We start from the raw sequence: 14,373 nt of genomic DNA on the forward strand, positions 1-14,373 counted from the left end.
GATCTCTGCCTTTCTGGGCTCATATTTATTTAACAGGGTGTTCTTGGTTACCAAGCATGTCTGCAAGTTGCAAGGAACCTAGAAATATGTATAAGGAAATTAGGCGAGTGTCATAAATATTTGATGTTCCATATGATCCTCCAAAAGTGTCTCTAAGTTACTGTGCAGTTCAAGCATAAGGAAAAGTCCTTTAGCCTCATAACAGAGGGAAATAAATTCTTAGTAAATATTTTCTCTTCTTTTTTTTCCCTCCAACTTATCCTATCTATAGGGGAACAACAAACTTCTGTCTTTTGAGAAACTGATTATCCAGTGATAAATTAATCCCAACCTTTGATTCTCCTTATTTTATTTTTCCGCCTCTCTCCATTCCATATTTGATACCCACTGGTATTCCTATATAGATTAGGTAGGATGAAATCAAGACCAATTTTACTTGGTATTTTAAAAAAGGTTTACTCTGGCAGCAATTTTTACTGTCAATTTAAAGGACGTTTAGAAATTACTTGTATGTGTTATTCATACTATCAATGTCCCATTAGCTTGTTTTGTTTAGAATCTGCTGCATCACCAAGAGATAAAAAATGCAACTGTGCATGCACAAAGATAATGACTGCTCATTACCACCTGGCCAGCACGTATTTTTATCAAGGCTCAGTTTGCAAAGTTGATCTGAGGATAAATGAAAAAAGAAAAAAAAAGAAAAAGAAAAAGCTCAAAAGCATGGGAATAGTCTTAGGCAATCAAAAATCAGAGAGGTTAAGTTGGGGGCAGATAACAAGGGGCTTCAGATAAAGGGTTTATTTGCTTGAAATTCCAACCTCTCAAGCATCCCTTATATCTTCATGAGGGAAGATTTTACTGATTACACATGCTAATAGCTCATTAAGAATGTAACACAAAGAAGACAAATTACAGAGTCAAAAAGGTGAACAAGGTAAGTGGAGGCCACAGTTAACTAAGTGCAGGTCCCCTGATTTACGTTTTTTTTGTACCTTGTATACAGTGTAAATAGACTAAGTTGCTCAGTACCAGATACAAGCTATGGATAGGCCGTATCAGTATTAACTGCCCCAGTACCAGATACAAGCAATGGATAGGCCATATGAGTATTGACAGGGAATAATAATATAGTGCCACGCAATCTAGTGCTCAAAAGTTTAAAAATTTCAGGAGTATAGCATTTTTGCAATGTAGCAATCATATTGATACATAATATCTTTGTTCTTTTCCCTAGAAATAAAGTACTGACACAGAAATTTAAACTCTGATGTAATTAGGAGATATTATTGGGGTAGATGTATGAATTAGGACAAGAAAATCTGTAATAGAAGATTTTAGTATACCGAGAATTTTACTTAGGTTTAGAAATATAAGCTATATTTGTGAGTCAAACTCCTACAGTATTTGCTATTTAGAGATATTCATGATAATAAGATCCATGGTACTTACCCCAGTCTTCAAATTCTAGAGTGATAATTGGATTCTTTGAGATGTTAATACTGAAGGAACACATAGGATCGAATTGACGTGCAATAATAGGTTCATTTGCCCATATCAAGATACAGGAAATTAAGAGGCACAGAGGAGAGAGATTGTAGGGCATTCTACATGGTTCTCCGAATCCTTTCTTTCCACGTTGGACACGCACGTTCTGTCTCCAAGGAAAGTTTCATCAGTTTACCTCATACAACAGAGAGCATTTACATATGAAATGTCTCCATTTTTACTCTAGAAAGGGTAAAGCTTCAGGACATTTTCCAGGGAGCCATAAACCATTAATCTACAGATTCTGAGTTTATTTACAACAATAAGTTTTCAGTGGAGGACATCCTGCTAAGGGCTTTTATAGATAAGGACTCTTCTTCCTATTAAATATTACTAGTTTCTACCTGGAGTTCTAGTTGACAAGGACATTAAACTTCCTTACCTCCTTTCTTTTTTTCTTCTCCTGACCCGCACCCCCTCCTCCCACAACACACATAACAGTAAAATAAGTGAATGGATCTTAGACCAGCTGCTTTAACACTTTTTTGCCCCAAATACTAATCAATGAAATGTAACTGAGTCAAAATTTGCAAAAACATTTCCCAAAACTACATAAATATCCAAACATAAAATGAAATTTTGCAACCCTAATAAACTAGTTGAAAAAGACCAGGAGTATGTCTACAATTTCTGACAAAACTAGAAAGTCTTTGAAATTAAAGAATGAAATAATCATGTAGATGATGATGATGGTGATGATGATGATGATGATGATAGTAATTAAGCTTTCACCACTTTTAAAGCACTCTTCTATATTCTTTATGGGTATGGTATTATAAGACACATAATAGTCTTCTGGGGTAGGCACTATTATTTTGCTATTTAATAGATGTAGAAATTGGGGTATAGAGAAATTCAGTGACTTAGCCAGGTTTACCAGCTCTAGTGGATTCTAACATCATTTATCAAATTCAGGTAGTCTGACTCCAAAATCCATGCTATTGACTGCTAACTCATGTATGAGAAGAACATAGACATATCAAATTCAACATACTTTCATTAATAAAACCAGATAATAAAAGAGAAGCTCGCTTATTAAGAAATAATCGTGGAGGATCAGTTTTGTTGATTATTGTTATTGCAAAAATGAAATAAATATTGAAATTAATGATTAAGCAATGGATTTATTGAATCTGTTGTGAACATAGAGTCATATGATGGGCTCCCAGACACAGATAAAGTAGAAGATGTAGCAAACAGCATAAAACCTGCCAAAAAAGCCTAGATGTTGAATTAGAGGTTATGGCAAAATGAGATATAGTTGGGTATCAACATCATAGAGGTGATAATCGAAGGAATTTACAAATGGAGGTAACTTTTCCAAATAAGTGTGATTATCAGGCTGAAATTCTAAGTTAAAATGCTTTAGTATAGAAGTGATTTGGAATATGATTTTAATTTGTAAAATCCTAAATAAGGTGAAGGCTGATTAACTAAACTGAGAATGGAGTGGTAAACAAGAGAGAGAGAAGTATGACCTACATTGCCATCTGTTGGGGAAATGAACATCTGTCATGTTGAATGAAAGATGAAGTTTGGAAATTCCCAATGAATCTCAACAGCCAGCATTACTATTTAAGAGCAAAAACAGATTTCAAGCCTAATTTAGCTTTTTAATTTTTTTTTTAATTTGGAAAAGATATTTAAAGAAGAAGGAAAAACTAAATCTCCAATAAGTTAGAAACCGTGGCTTTTAAGATTCCCAGATATAATTTTTAAATCAAATTAGAATTGTGCTAGATAAAGAATATTGTCAAAACTTGTCTCCAGAGTAGATTTTATGCTCTCCAGAAGCATCTTGTTTTCTGACTAATGGAACTGTGCATTTCACAAGATATGGCGGCAAAAATCCTAGCCCGCAGTTTAGTCTCAGCTCTACCATGGTGTCATTTCAGTAGTCATTTGACTCTTTGAGTATAAATTCCCTTGTTTGTAAAGTGGATGAGATTGGATTGTTATTCTCAAGGTCAACTTTCAATTGCTCTCCATTTATTATGTGTACAATAGCCTGTTAATAATTACACGCTTGATATAATATTTATTTTGTTGATGGAAATAGTATTCCTAGAACTTCTTTTTCTCCTTCTCTCCCACTTCTCATTATTATTGTTATTGTTGTTATTATTATTGTTATTTTACTTCTTCTGAAATCTTACATTGATATCTTTACTTCAGGGTGGAGTCAGTGGGTTGACTGGAGAACTAGAATTTGGAGAGAATGGAGGAAATCCCAATGTTCACTTTGAAATTCTTGGAACCAACTATGGAGAAGAGCTTGGCCGAGGTGTTCGCAAGGTAAGACCAGACACATTGATACGTGTTTTTTCCTAAAGTAACTATAGTTTTGTTTGATTTTTCTCCATGTCATATGATCACAGTATGCATTAAAGCCCATATTGTATTTTGAAAGAGAATGGGGAGGGGAGAATTAGGCATTTAAATGACCTTAAGTAATTATCAGAAGTATTAAGCAATAAATTCTATTTATGCCTTAGAATAATTTAAAGGAAAAAAGTGATCTAGGGAACTACCATCACCTTCCATTCATTATCATAATAATTTGTATAAAGTAGTGAATTTAACATTTATACAATGCATAACTGCTTGGTTTTTAACTTGTAACAGGCACAAAATCAGAATAAGAGCTTTGATACATTTCATATAGAAAGAGGAAAAGTCTACTCTAAACTGTGACATTAACAGTAGTTCAAATTCTATGTGTCATGTAATAGGTAGAAAATGGTTTGCAGGAAATGAGCTCTTATTCTATACTACAAATCACATGTAAGAATATGAATGCCAATAAAGGATATTTTATGAACTACTGGTTCACTAACTTTCTCAAGGAGAAAATAAGAACCCCTGCAGAAATGAATTTTCTATAGTTTGGATTTGTTGTGTTTATATATTTTTGGTAGGAAAAAACCTAAGATAATTGAGTGTACATCCAGAGCTCACAGCTGTAAATTTGTAACTGTATAAAGGTGGCTGCATTGAGAATAAGAGGTTCTTCAGTAGGTGTTTCTCTCCAGTGCTGAGAATAGGATGCTGAGAAACTTTTAGATCTGACAAAGTTAGGAGTTATTCTAATCCACACTAAAAACTTCCTGGTAAATTTATGCTAGAGAGGAGTGGAAACTACCCTAATGTTTTTTTAATTATTGTTTTATAGCGAAACAAAGGAGACTTATAAAAACTCTATAAATAAACACAAGGATAGTTTAGTGAATTATTTTAAAGGAAACAACCACTACTACAGCCAAGAAATACAACATATCAAGCATCCTAATCACCCCCACATACTTCTCCCTGATACATCGCTGGCCTCCTTTCTCAGTAGCATAACCATTAGTCTGAATTTTGTGATATTCATTTCTTTACCTTTTAAGTATAATTTTATCACTATGTATATCCTTAAATAACATAATTGAGTTTTGCCAAAATTTCAGTTTATGAATGGACTCAATATTTCATATATTCTTTTTTCTTGCTTCTTATGTTCAACATTCTGTTTGTGTTATTTGTTCTTGTCCTTACGTGTAGTTGTAGTTTATTTCTATATATTACTGTATTGTTTTTACCAAAGGGAATGTGTAACAATCCATTGTGGTCTGTTTCCATTTTTAGACCATTATAAGCAAAGCTGTTATGAACATTCTTGGACATATCTTAAATATATACTCTGAAACTTGTGAATATATTTCTGTGGGTTTGGTATCCAGGAGTAGAATTAATTAATATAAGAAAGCATACCTTGAAACTTTACTCTATGACCTCAAACCCATTTTTGTAGAGATTTACTAACTTTCATACCACCAACAGTGTAACGAGTTCTCATTGTCCTGTGTTCTCACCAAATTTTGGTTTCATTAGACTTCAACATTCTTATTAAGTTATTGGGTATATGATGATATATCTTCATGATTTAAATTTTCATTTCCCTGATTATAAAAAGGTTCTGTATATTTTCTTGTACTTTTTGACACTTCAGACTTCTTTTGGAATTAATTGCCCACTCAAGTCCTTTGGACATATTCTTTTGAGTTGTCTTTTTTTTTTTATAATTGATTCTAGAAGTTACAAATATAATATATATATTATATATACATATAAGTTTTTATTTAAATTGGATTTAGTTTCACAGACTCTTAACTATAGACAACAAACTGAGGGTTACTGGAGGAGAGGTGGGCAGGAGGGGTTAGTTTACAGTAAACTGGTTTCAGGAGTAGAATTTACTGATTGATCACTTACATAAAACACCCAGGGCTCATCACAAGGGCCCTCCTTAATACCCACCACCCATTTAGCCCATCCCCCCCACCTCGCCTCCAGCAACCCTCAGTTTGTTCTCTATAGTTAAGACCCTGTTTTATAGTTTGCCTATCTCTTTTCCCCCATGTTCATCCATTTCATTTCTTAAATTCTACATATGAATGAAATCATATGGTATTTGTCATTCTCTGATTGACTTATTTTGCTTAGCATAATACTCTCTAGCTCCATCCATGTCACTGCAAATGGCAAGATTTCATTCTTTTTTATGGCTGAGTAATATTCCATTGCATATATACACCACATCTTCTTTATCCAGTCATCAGTCGATGTATATTTGGCCTCCTTCCATAATTTGGCTATTGTAGACAATGCTGCTATAAACATCATGGTGCATCTGCCCCTTCAAATTAATATTTTTGTATCCTTTGGGTAAATACCTAGTAGTATAATTGTTGGATTATAGGATAGTTCTATTTTTAACTTCTTGAGGAGTCTCCATACTGTTTTCCAGAGTGGCTGTACCAGTTTTCATTCCCACCAATAGTGTGGGAGGGTTTCCCTTTCTCCACATCCTCGCCAGCACCTGTTGTTTCTTGTGTTGTTGATTTTAGCCTTTCTCACAGATGTGAGGTGATACCTCGTTGTAGTTTTTATTTGTATCCCTGATGATGAGATGTTGAACATCTTTTCATGTGTGTTAGCCATTTGTATGTGTTCTTTGGGAAAATGTTTACTCATGTCTTCTGCCTATGTATTATTTGGATTATTCATTTTTGGGGTGTTGAGTTTTAGAAGTTCTTTGTGTATTTTGGATACTAACCTTTTATCAGATATATCATTTGCAAATGTCTTCTCCCATTTCATAGGTTGCCTTTTTGTTTTCTTGATTGTTTCCTTCCCTGTGCAGGAGATTTTTACTTTGATGAAGTCCCAATAGTTTATTTTTGCTTTTGTTTCCCTTGTCTAAGGAGACATAACTAGAAAGAAGTTGCTACAGCCAGTGTCAAAGAGGTTACGGCCTGTGTTCTCCTCTCAGATTTTAATGGTTTCAGGTCTCACATTTAAGTCTTTAACCCATTTTGAATTTATTTTTGTGTATGGTATAAGAAAGTGATCCAGTTTCATTCTTTTGCATGTTGCTGTCCAGTTTTTCTAACATCATTTGTTGAAGAGACTGTCTTTTTCCCATTGGATATTGTTTCCTGCATTGTTGAAGATTAATTGAGGTTGGTTGTGGGTTACATTTCTGAGTTTTCTTTTCTGTTTCATTGATCTATATGTCTATTTTGTGCCAATATCATACTGTTTTGATCACTCCAGCTTTGTAATATAACTTGAAGTCTGGAATTGTGGTGCATCCAGCTTTGCTTTTCTTTTTCAAGACTGCGTTGACTGTTCATGGTCTTTTGTGATTCCATGCAAATTTTAGGATTGTTTGTTCTAGCTCTGTGAAAAATGCTCTTGTTGGTATTTTGATAGGAATTGCATTAAATGTGTAGATTGCTTTGGGTAGTATAGACATTTTAACAATATTTATTCTTCCAATCCATAAGCATGGAATGTTTTTCCATTTCTTTGTGTCATCTTCAGTTTCTTTCATCAGTGTTTTATAGTTTTCAGAGTACAGGTCTTTCACCTCTTTGGTTAGGTTTATTCCTGGGTATCTTACTATTTTTGGTGCAGTTGTAAATGGGATTGATTCCTGAATTTCTCTTTCTGCTGCTTCATTATTGGTGTATAGAAATGCAACAGATTTTTGTACATTGATTTTTTATTCTGAGACTTCACTGAATTCATGTATCAGTTCTAGCAGGGTTTTTTGGTGGAATCCTTTGGGTTTCTATATGGAGTATCATGTCATCTGCAAATAGTTAAGAGTTTTACTTCTTGCTGATTTGGTTGACTTTTGTTTCTTTTTGTTGTCTGATTGCTATGGCTAGGGCTTCCAGTACTATGCTAAGTAACAGTGGTCAGAGCGCACATGTTTGTCTTATTCCTGACCATAAAGGAAAAGCTTTCAGGTTTAGTATTAGCTGTGGATTTTCCATATATTCCTTTACTATGTTGAGGTGTGTTCCCTCTAAATATACTTTATTGCGAGTTTTTATCATGAATAGATGTCGTACTTTGTCAAATGCTTTTTCTGCATTGAAATGATCATACAGTTTTATCCTTTCTCTTATTGATGTGATGTATCACATGGATTTTGATACTAAGGTTATATTGCCCTCATGAAATGGGGTGGAGAGAGTTTCTCTTTTTCTATTCTTTATGAGTTATACAAAATTGGAAGAATTTCTTCTCTAAGTGTTTGGTAAGTCACCCTAAAATGGGCCTAGATTATTCTTTGTGGGATTTTTTTAACAAAAATTTCTACTTTCCATGATAAATAAAGAAAAGTCATGTTTTCTAATTCTCGTCAACTCAAGAAGTTTTATTGTTATGATCTTTTTATTTTTTATATGTATTGGCATAAAATTGTTAATATCTTTTAAAATATCTGAAACATTTCAATATCTGAACTTATTTTCATTTTTGAATATTTTTCTTGGTAATTAATACTTTAAAAATTATTATTATAAAGACTTCTACTTTTTTTTTTAAGATTTATTTATTTATTTATTTGGCAGAGAGAGACACAGTGAGAGAGGGAACACAAGCAGGGGGAGTGGGAGAGGGAGAAGCAGGCTTCCCGCAGAGCAGGGAGCCCGATGCGAGGCTCGATCCCAGGACCCTGGGACCATGACCTGAGCCGAAGGCAACTGAGCCACCTAGGTGCCCCAAGACTTCTACTTCTAATAATGCTTTCTTCCCTAAAAAAAAATCTTGTCTGTTATTAATAGAGCTAAACCAACTTTCTTTCAATTACTATTTGGATGGCATTTATTTTTACTATACTTTTACTTCAACTTTTCTACATCCTTTTGTTCCACACATAATTCTTATTAAAAGTATATAATTAATTATTTGACACTAATTTGGCTTTCATTCCTAAAAACTAAAGCATTTCATGTATTTTATGAAATGTATTTACTAAAACTTTTACATTTAAGTCTACTATTTTGTACATTCTACCTTTTTGCAAATTCTATTTGTCTTGCCTATTCTAGGTACCTTTGTTCTCTTTTCTTACCTTCTTTTGGATAGTGTGTGTGTGTATGTGTGTGTGTGTACTTTCATGTTTACTTACATATATATATATTTAATTTCCTCTTTTCTCCTCTACTAATTTACAAATTATGTATTCTGTTTCTACTTATTTAATAGTTCTGCTAGAATTTACAACATACTTAACTTATCAACATGTAATCAATATCTTTGTCCTCCTTTCAGATAACAAGCATACTTAGAACATTTTCATTCCATTTAGTCAATGTATCTATATCTCAAATTGTAGATTATTTTTGTCATGTTTTTAAACATTATCTTTTTTATTCCATTACCAATACTATTTTGTGCAATAATATTTATTTACACCTGTCTGTATATTTTCCACTTTCTTTGCTCTACTCCCCTTCCTGTACCTGTAGCTTCAATTTCTTTTCTTCTGCCTGAGGTATAACTCTTAAAATTTCCTTTGCTGGTAGTTTTCTTGTGGTCAAATTTCTGAGTTTTTGTTTATCTGAAAATGTCTTTATTTCATCTTAAGTATATTTCTCCTAGACACAGAAAATTAAATTACTAGTTTTCATTTTTCAGCATATTGACAATATCATTGCACTAAGTCTAGCTTCAGTGTTGTCAAAACTGTTGGGGAAAAGTCTTCCTTCAGGCATATATATTTAGTGATAAGAATTAGCTACATTTATCTAGAGTCAGATGAAAACAAACTATATAACATAATTAACATAGATTCATAAAGTAATTTTAGTTTAAATATAACTGAAGATTCAGAAAATGAAAATACTCATGGTTTTATAGCAAAAAGTAATGTATCTTTCTTTGGAGTTTTTGTTACTTAATTACTTGTCAAATATGGGAAAACCTTTTCTAGCCTTATTAAAATTGTGAAATCAGGATTAGTATATAACATTCCTTATTTTGAAAAAAGAAAAAAGATCTCTGTACATATTAAGGTATATATAAAGAAATGATTTCATTTGCTGATAAGGCTTATACAAATACAAATAAAAGCTCTTCATGCAGGCATTACTTAGTTCCCTTATGTTTTTTCCTTCCACTCTACTCCCAATAATTACCACCAAGTTTAGGTGTAATCATTTTGCACCAGGTTTCTTCTTTCTTCCAGTATCTTTTTTTAAAGATTTATTTATTTTGAGAGAAAGCACAAGTGGGGGCAGGCAGAGGGAGAAGCAGACTCCCTGATGAACAGGAAGCCCGATGAGATATATATGACATGGGGGGCTCAATCCCACCAGGATCTCAGGATCATGACCTGAGCCGAAGGTAGATGCTTAACTGAATGAGCCACCCAGGTGTGCCTCTTCCAATATCTTTTGTATAAACTATCTTATGTAGTGCTATGATTAATTTTCCTAAAGCCCATCCCCTGTTTTACAAAAATATTCATCCCAACTTAATAATTAGGTATGTATGCACAAGGATGATAATTATAATATTCCTGTTATAATAGCAGCTAAGAAGAAAGAGTTTATTTCAAGAAGTAGAGGGGTGGTCAGCAATGTAGCAGAAAAGCAGTAGTATAAAGGCTAAAGAGAGTCTATTGGAATTAGGAACTCAGGGTTCATTAGTCACTAAGAAGAGGCAATAAGGCAAATGGGTTAGAAAGGCTACTAATGTCAGGCTATTCAAATTTTTGTGTTACTTAAAACCAAGTGACCTCAGGGGTGTCATGACTCATAAATGAGTTAGTGATGTGACACATCCAGAACTTGCCTGGTACCTCAAAAAATGTTGCAATTAATTGTCATTTATGAAGGAAATGTCAATGGAATTGTAATGCCATATGTTGAAAAACCAACAAATCAGAAAGTAAAAAGGAAGGTTGCGAGTAAAAGAAGTAAACACAAGCATAAATATTGTATTAACCCACCATTTGGCTATAAGAGTGGCCATTAAATGGCTTCATGAAATTGAGGGGGCAAACTTTCAGAATGAAAGAAACTTGAGTATGTTCAAATGCTCAGATTGAGCCAGTAGAGAAGAAGAGAAAGAAGATAAAGGAAAGAAAGGTGATTATTGATAGAGGTCTGGGAGAAAAAGAGGGGACTGGATCCATTTGGCTGGAGTGCTTAATCTTGGGCATGGAGAGCATCGTTTTCCAGAATCATGGAGGGAGGGAGTAAGGAAAGAATGGTGTAAATGCAAGCAAGTCTTCATGGGTGGTATCAAAAAGTTAAGGTTATTATTAAGAAATATATTAACTTTTCTTGGAAAAGTGTGAGATGAGATCATATGCTAAGAGGGAAAATGTAGCAGAAAATATTAAAGATAAGAAGGTTGGAAGTTTAAAGGTGAATACATTTGGAAAGAGCTGCTGTAGCAAACAGAAGAGAGGGCTAGTTAGGAAACATGGAAGAATTGCCAGGTGGTGTTGTTGGCTCTTAGGGGTTTCACATTTCATTGCAGCATTAATCTACATGGTTATATATTTTTGTCCAACAGCATTTGGTGGACAGAATGCATTTGAATTAATGTAAGATTGAGATTTCATCAAATCGCTTTTTTGCTTGTTGTTTTTGATAGCAGCAAAATGAGGCGGTGAGAGGATATTTATTGACAGGGTAATGGCTGAAGTGGCAAATCACAAAATCTCACCTGGACATGTATGGTAATGAAGACAGGAGGAATCTCAACAACAGGCAGAAAGTGTGGCTTGAGAGAAGAGAGCCCTCAGTAAGTCTGAAGAGCCTATTTTTGATTTGCATTAAATGAAAGACCTTCAGAGCCAGGAAGTTGTGTTTGAGGGGAGAGATAGTTTGGATGGGTTCCAGATGCTCAAAAAGTCATGGTTGTGAGGGGGACAGAAATGGGCTTCATTTAGCCTTCCAAGATCAATATAGTTCCAAGATCAATGTAGTTGATTCACCCTGCTCTGAATTCAAACTCCATATATTGTGTCATCTATTCCATTGACATTGAATCATATACTTCAAATTGTGTCTACTTTATTCCTAAGTAATATTAGAGCACTCCTGTAATTATGTGTTTCTTTACTCTAACTCCCAAATTGGAAGGAAATATTCCAGTGCACTGGCATTACATAGATTTTATGTGAAAGGGACCATAATGTTTATAGCACCTTTTACATTGTTGTTAAAAAAAATATGTATTATTTTATTTTTTTATTTGTTGTTATAACACAAATGCTTTTCTACCAAACTACCATTTCAAATAATTACTGAATTTATAAAACTCCAAATCTACCTCTTACATAATTTTGAGAGTACTGTGAATAAGTTTGTGGATTGCTAGCTCCATTTATAAATGAGACAGTTCTTTCATACGGACGTTAACACATATACAATGTCTTCAGAGATACTATCAAGAGAAAACCTTACCATGCAAATAATTACAGTACAGATTCACTTAGATGTGTCTAAAATTAAGGTTCTAGTACCAGTACCTCCATGTATCAAAAAGAGTAAATGGTTTTCCAATGGATGAACTGTCAAGTTGTCAGTGTTTATTCTGCTGCTGGTGGTTAAGTGTGCACAATGCTTGAAGCCTTATCACCTTGAGCAGGGGTACTGTCAGCACTCATAAACTAGCAGGATTGTGTCTGTTTGGATTTGAATGTGAGATTGACCAAGTCCCAAATGTTGGACTAGTTGCAGCTCTCTTGGCATTGTAGGAGTGGTGGTTTCATTTTTCTGAATTTGGAGAGAATGTGAAAAGGATTATCTAATTTTCACTGATGTTGATCTTCTGCTTTGATATTTTTTACATATTCTTTTACTTTGATGTAAGGTGGTGTTTCATTCAGTAGATGGTACATTCAAGGTGTTAGACTCTGTACCCTTAAAGATAAACTTAGGTAAACCTCAAAGCCAAATTTTTAAATCATCAAGATTTTCTATATTCTTAAACTTTCTCCAAAAATGTTTGTTGTTTTTTCTGTTCATTGAAATACAATATTTCCAAGAAGAAAAATAATTTAATAACATCATATCCAATCTCCTAAAACTAAACATTAGAATACATAAAAAAGTAAAGATTAAATTAAATATTTAATGTAAAGGATTAATCTGTGTTTTTTTTTCTTTAGAAGAGAAATTCTCCAAAATGGGTTTTTTGTTTGTTTTTGCTTATGCGTCTGAAGTGTTCTTTGTTTTGCTTGGTTTTGCCAATGCTACTCACTTTTTATTGTGAAGAAGGAGTTCCAGCATTAAAATTTAATACTCTAGATGTCTATGAACTTTATCACAAACAGGAAAATAAGGCCAGGAAAGAAAAATAGTTTGAAACTGGTTTCACAACCAATCTTAATTGCCTAATAATGCTTAGTATCTTCATAAAATTGTTTTCTCATGTAAGCTGATGAAATAAAATGGTACAACAGAGATATTTTAGCTCCTAGGTATAATTGTTTCTCAGATAGGTTTAGAATCTTTACTCAGGTTCTCCAACATTAAATTCACAAGTATAGAACGTGTAGTTTTGCATTCTTGGAAAAACCTAATGTACTGTTTTTGAAAAGGGTATTATTTTTGTCTGTCATTGGTCCATCTTTAATAAACTAAAATATTTTACTGCCTCATACTTAGAAGAGGAAGGAACAATTTTACCTTCAAATAGCCAAGGATTAAATATTGAACTGGTGTTCTTCAACAATATTTGTATTCTGGTTCTGCATTATCTAAAATAACATTTATCTTTTCTATTACCTTGCTTTATGTTTCCTTATAGCACTTTTTGCTCACTGAAATTGTATTCATACACATTAAGTATATATACAATCTTCATATATGTGTATATAGAGTATATATATATGCACACACATAAATGTAATGCATTTACTTCTTTACAGTTTTTCCCATTACAATGTAATTCAGTGAGACAAGAATGTCTATTTCTTGCTCTATCCTTTAATGAATGCATATAGTAGATGCTTATTAAGTATTTAATGAATGAACTAATGAATACATGTGCATACTAACATGATAATCTGTAAGATTCTTTTCTGCATCTATAAACATAACAGCCATATTCTTATTCTAATGAAAAATAAGTATATGCACATAAATTGTTGACTTGCCACATTAGAAAATGAATGTGTGATTATACCCTTTCCATCACTGTATCCTCAATGCCTAGCAGAGTTGGTCACTTGGCCACCAAAAATATAATCAATTATTTTAAGGGTTAAGTAAGATTATATATAATTTATTTTCAGAAATTCATAGAGAATAGGGAAATACTAGATTGATTATTCCAAGCACATAGTTAGATTAATTTTTTCTGAACAAAAGGGAAAGACCCACAAATTGTAAAGTCATTAGGAATTATTTGTATTTGTGAGTCAAGATTTTCTAACAACTAGGCTGTTTTAGTATGTTGTAATGTGGAAAAGTACACAGCCTTGGCTGTCAGACCTGGGCTGAAAATCTGACTGTGTGATTTTTC

General features: G+C 33.3%; 1 protein-coding gene across 5 annotated transcripts in view; it reads left to right on the forward strand.

Moving 5' to 3' along the window:
- GRID2 (glutamate ionotropic receptor delta type subunit 2) overlaps nt 1–14,373 on the forward strand; it is a 1,442,323-nt gene that overhangs the window by 897,271 nt on the left and 530,679 nt on the right. For all 5 annotated transcript variants that reach the window (XM_073891966.1, XM_073891967.1, XM_025873456.2 and 2 more), the window contains exon 8: nt 3,724–3,843. In XM_073891966.1, coding sequence (XP_073748067.1) covers nt 3,724–3,843 — 120 coding nt within the window. The remainder of the gene's footprint in view (nt 1–3,723; nt 3,844–14,373) is intronic.

The sequence above is a fragment of the Callorhinus ursinus genome, unplaced genomic scaffold (genome assembly GCF_003265705.2).
Source record: "Callorhinus ursinus isolate GAN/ISIS: 27379988/994484 unplaced genomic scaffold, GSC_fseal_2.0 scaffold4, whole genome shotgun sequence".
Lineage (NCBI taxonomy): Eukaryota > Metazoa > Chordata > Mammalia > Carnivora > Otariidae > Callorhinus > Callorhinus ursinus.